Source organism: Sapajus apella, unplaced genomic scaffold, assembly GCF_009761245.1.
Source record: "Sapajus apella isolate SASKATOON/1434 unplaced genomic scaffold, GSC_monkey_1.0 scaffold97, whole genome shotgun sequence".
Lineage (NCBI taxonomy): Eukaryota > Metazoa > Chordata > Mammalia > Primates > Cebidae > Sapajus > Sapajus apella.
In genome coordinates, this window is record NW_022437037.1 from 3,241,322 (window position 1) to 3,246,709 (window position 5,388).

A 5,388-nucleotide genomic window follows, 5' to 3' on the forward strand; every position below is an offset into this window, starting at 1 on the left:
CAAAAAAAAAACAAAACATTAACCGGATGTGGTGTTGTGGTGGTGTGTGCCTATAATATCAGCTCCTTGAGAGGCTGAGGTGGGAGTATTACCTGAGTATGGAAAGTTGAGGCTGCAGTGAGATGTGATTGCGCCACTGCACTTCAGCTTGGGCAACAGAATGAGACCCTGTCTCTTAAAAAAAAAGAGAGATTGGCCGGGCGCTGTGGCTCACGCCTGTAATCCCGGCTACTCGGGAGGCTGAGGCAGGAGAATTGCCTGAACCCAGGAGGCGGAGGCTGTGGTGAGCCGAGATCACGCCATTGCACTCCAGCCTGGGTAACAAGAGTGAAACTCCGTCTAAAAAGAAAAAAAAAAAAAGAGAGAGACCAGCCTGAGCAACATATCGAGACTCCCCATCTCTATAAAAAGTGAAAAAAAATGAGCTGAGTATAGTGGTGCATGCCTGTACTTCCAGCTGCTGGGGGTGCTGGCTGAGGTGGGAGGATAGCTTGAGCCCAGGAGGTCAGGCTACAGTGAGCCATGACTAGGCCACTGCACTCCAGCCTGGGCAACAGAGAGAGACCCAGTCTCAAAAAATAATTAATTTAAAAAATTGAAAAATATATACATCTAGGTTTGTGTAAGTACAATCTACGATGTTCGAGCAATGGATGACAAGGTGGCCTAACACCATGTTTCTCAGAACTTACCCCCATCTTTAAGTGACTGATATTCTACTGATTGTGTATATAGTAGTTTACTTCAAAATTCCTCTTCTGTTCTGTTCCAGTGCTTTAGATTGCTTTCACATATGCTTTAATGGAAAACTTTATGCATTGTTTCTTTTTCTGTATTTAGGATTATTATTACTTTTTTAACTTAATAAATGAGCTTTTTATTATGGCCAATGATTCTGTTAAAGTAACATATACCAAGAGGGAAAAAACCTTCAATTCTTTTCTTGCCAGTTCTTTATTCATGGACCTTTTTTTTTTTTTTTTTAATTATTATTTATTTTTTATTGCATTTTAGGTTTTGGGGTATATGTCAAGAACATTCAAGATTGTTGCATAGGCACACACATGGCAGTGTGATTTGCTGCCTTCCTTCCCTTCACCTATATCTGGCATTTCTCCCCATGCTCTCTCTCCCCAACTCCCCAACCCCCGCTGTCCCTCCCCTATTTCCCCCCAACAGACCCGAGTGTGTGATGCTTCCCTCCCTGTGTCCATGTGTTCTCATTGTTCAACACCTGCCTATGAGTGAGAACATGCGGTGTTTGATTTTCTGTTCTTGTGTCAGTTTGCTGAGAATGATGGTTTCCAGGTTCATCCATGTCCCTACAGAGGACACGAACTCATCGTTTTTGATGGCTGCATAATATATCATGGTGTATATGTGCCACTGTATTTAGAATTCTTTAGTCTGATTTTCATTGGAAGGATAGTAATCATGGCTGGGCATGGTGGCTCATGTCTGTAACCCCAGTACTTTGGGAGGCTGAGATCACAAAGTCAGGAGTTCAAATCCAGCCTGACTAACATGGTGAAACCCCTCCCCAGTCCCGTCTCTACTAAAAATGCAAAAATTAGCCAAGCGTAGTGGTGCATGCCTATAATCCCAGCTACTCTGGAGGCTGAGGCAGGAGAATCGCTTGAACTCAGGAGGCGGAGGTTACTCCAGCCTGGGTAACAGTGAGACTCCATCTTAGGAAAAAAAAAAAAAAGGTTAGTAGTCAATATCATTATCAAGAAACCTCTGTACTTTCTTTTCATCTGATTGTTAATGCATTACTTTGGGTCCTTGGTGTTTATTTATTTAGGCCTTCTTAGATTATACTGAGATCAGTTGACATGCAAATTGAGCTTAACCCTCTTCTTATCTCTAGGATGTTTTGGAAGAATGTATGTCTCTTCCCAAGCTATCTTCTTATTCTGGATGGGTGATAGATCACGTCGTACCCCATATGCAGGAGAACCAACCTGTCTCTGAGACTTCGCCATCCTCTATGTCAGCTTCAGCCCTAGACCAAATTCCCAAATCTCCTGACACAAGCTCTGCCTTTTCCCCAGCGTCCCCTGCAACACCAAATGGAACCAAGGTAAGGTTGTGATCAGCCTAAGACAAAAGACATGGTGGCTGCAAAGTCAAAATGTTTAATATTTTCATATGATAATGACCATACCCTAGGGAAAATAATGGTTGCTCACTGTTGCAGCAGCTTGTAGAGACAATGTTGACAGCATCATTCAGTGTTCTCTTGAGAAAGACCCAGAGGGAGAAAATCCCCTTTATTCTTAGTACCCAGAATAGTATAATTAATTTCATGAGCAATTGGATAATTTTTTTTTTCTAATGAACACTGCATCTGTTTAACTGATACGGTCTCCCTTGTTGTGTTATCTGCTGGAAGAAGGCCTAGAGTGAAATGTATACCTGGTCTTAAAGTTTACGTATCTTCTGTCACTGGTTCTGTGGGAGTTTTTACCCTATTCCTGGATCTGTTTTGTCCTTGCCTTTGTTTGGTTTTTGTTGTTTGTTTCTCTCACTTAAAAATATTAAATTAGGGCCTTTTCCTCTCAGTAGTCCCCTCTCCCACTAGAGAGAGAGCTGTTTTCCTTTCTCTTGCCTATTAAACCTCCACTCCTAAACTCAAAAACCAAAAAAAAAGTTAAATTGGACCCAATATACTGGCTCATGTTCATATTTTCAGTGCTTTGGGAGGCCAAGACAGGAGGATTGCTTGATCCCAGGAGTTTGAGACCAGCTTGCGCAACATAGTGAGACCTTGTCTCTGCAAAAAATGAAAAAATTAGCTAGGCATGGTGGCTCAAGCCTGTAGTTCTAGCTACTTGGGACATTGAGATGAGATCTTTTGGGCCCAGGAGTTCGAGACTATGGTGAGGTGTGATCACACCATTGTACTCTAGCCTAGGCAACAGTATGAGTCCCTGTCTCAAAAACAAGTTAAGTTTTGGAGGTTTTAAAAAATTCTTTTTTATATGCTTCTAGAGGTAGTTTGTGTATATACAAATATAAGTGATCATGTTTTCACCCCCTGCTTTTTTTGTTTGTTTGTTTGTTTGAGCTGGGGTCTCGCTGTGTCACCCAGGATGGAGTACAGTAGCACAAACATGGCTCAATGCAGCCTCCACCTCTCAGGCTCAATCCATCCTCCTGTCTCAGCCTCCTGAATAGCTGGGACTCCAGGTGACCACCACCATACTTGGCTATTTTTTTTATTTCTCTTTTTTCTTTTGAGATGGGGTCTCATTCTGTTGCCAAGGCTAGAGTGCAATGGCGCAATTTCAGCTCACTGCAACCACCGCCTCCTGGGTTCAAGCAATTCTCTTGCCTTAGCCTCCTGAATTACTGGGATTACAGGCACGTACTACCACACTGGCTAATTTTTGTATTTTTAGTAGAAATGGGGTTTGACCAAGTCGGCCAGGCTGGTCTTGAACTCCTGACCTTGTGATCCACCCACCTTGGCTCTTTTTTTTTTTAAAGATAGAGTGTAAGGCCGGGCGCGGTGGCTCAAGCCTGTAATCCCAGCACTTTGGGAGGCCGAGGCGGGTGGATCACAAGGTCAAGAGATCGAGACCATCCTGGTCAACATGGTGAAACCCCGTCTCTACTAAAAATCCAAAAAAAAATTAGCTGGGCATGGTGGTGCGTGCCTATAATCCCAGCTACTCAGGATGTTGAGGCAGGAGAATTGCCTGAACCCAGGAGGCGGAGGTTGCGGTGAGCCGAGATCGTGCCATTGCACTCCAGCCTGGGTAACATGAGTGAAACTCCGTCTCAAAAAAAAAAAAAAATAAGAGGGAACATTTTCTGGGCAGAGTAAAACAAGCAAGCAAGCCAGAAAAACATAGAAAAATCTAAAAAAAAAAAACACCCAAAGTTACAAACATCAATTTATTAAAGAAAACAATTAGGAGTTTCACAAGAGTGAAACTCCGTCTCAAAAAAAAAAAAGAAAACAATTAGAACAAAGTTATTGTCATTCATGAAAAGCCCACTGGTTGACCTAAATTTTTTTTTTGCTATTGTTATTGATGGTTGTTCATAAGTTGGGATGTGGTCTTTAACTAGAAGAGATAACACCAACTTTACCATATTAAAAACTTAATTCTTTTTCCATTTTTTATTCATACAGGACAAAGATGAGTCCCAGCACACAGAATCTATGGTACATCAATCCCCACGGGGGATCAAAGTGGAAGGCTGCATCCGAATGTATGAACTGGTACACAGAATGAAAGGAACAGTAAGTGAACCCATGAAGTAAGGCAGGCTTGATCCTGGGAACCACATTTAGCTGCAGTTCCCCAGGGCTTAGGAATGGCCATTCTATGCTACTCATCCTTCCCACCTCTTGTTTAGTTGGAGGGTAGTGTAATGTAGACAGGAGTAAGTGCACTGAAGTCAAGTCTGATTTCAGATTCTGACTGTATTACTTTACATGTGACTTTGAGAAAATTACTTGCACTTTTCTGGCTTTCATTTACTTCTCCAAAATTTGGAGATCATCCAGGGTTGTTAATATAAACTTGTACTGAGAAGATAGGGCCTTAGCCTCTTTTATTTTATTTCATTTGTTTTGTTTTGTTTTGTTTTTTGAGATGGAGTTTTCGCTCTTGTTACCCAGGCTGGAGTGCAATGGTGCAATCTCGGCTCACTGCAGCCTCCGCCTCATGGATTCAAGCGATTCTCCTGCCTCAGCCTCCCAAGTAGGATTACAGGCTCACACTACCACTCCCAGCTAATTCTTTTTGTATTTACTAGAGACGGGGTTTTACCATGTTGGTCGGACTGGTCTCTTGAGAAAATTATCATACTATTTTTTTTTTTTTTTTTGAACGGGGTTTTCGCTTTTTTTTCCCAGGCGGGAGTGCAATGGCGCGATCTCGGCTCACCGCAACCTCCGCCTCCTGGGTTCAGGCAATTCTCCTGCCTCAGCCTCCTGAGTAGCTGGGATTACAGGCATGCGCCACCATGCCCAGCTAATTTTTTGTATTTTTAGTAGAGACGGGGTTTCACTGCATTGACCAGGATAGTCTCGATCTCTTGACCTCGTGATCCTCCCGCCTCGGCCTCCCAAAGTGCTGGGTTACAGGCGTGAGCCACCGGGCCCGGCCTGTAATACTATTTTAATTAATTTATTTGATTGGTTTTTTTTTTGTTTGTTTTTTGTTTTGTTTTGTTTTGTTTTTTGAGACGGAGTTTTACTGTTGTGGGCTGGGGCTGGAGTGCAATGGCATGATCTCAGCTCACTGCAACCTCCACCTCCCAGGTTCCAGAAATTCTCTTGCCTCAGCCTCCCAAGTAGCTGAGATGACAGGCTCCTGCCACTATTCCCAGCTAATTTTTGTATTTTTTAGAAGAGACAGAGTTTCCTCA

General features: G+C 42.8%; 1 protein-coding gene across 1 annotated transcript in view; it reads left to right on the forward strand.

Moving 5' to 3' along the window:
- The window catches only part of GLE1 (GLE1 RNA export mediator), a 34,048-nt gene that overhangs the window by 3,979 nt on the left and 24,681 nt on the right, over window positions 1-5,388 (forward strand). Inside the window, exons 2-3 of the mRNA XM_032257480.1 lie at window positions 1,871-2,083; window positions 4,145-4,255. Coding sequence (XP_032113371.1) covers window positions 1,871-2,083; window positions 4,145-4,255 — 324 coding nt within the window. The remainder of the gene's footprint in view (window positions 1-1,870; window positions 2,084-4,144; window positions 4,256-5,388) is intronic.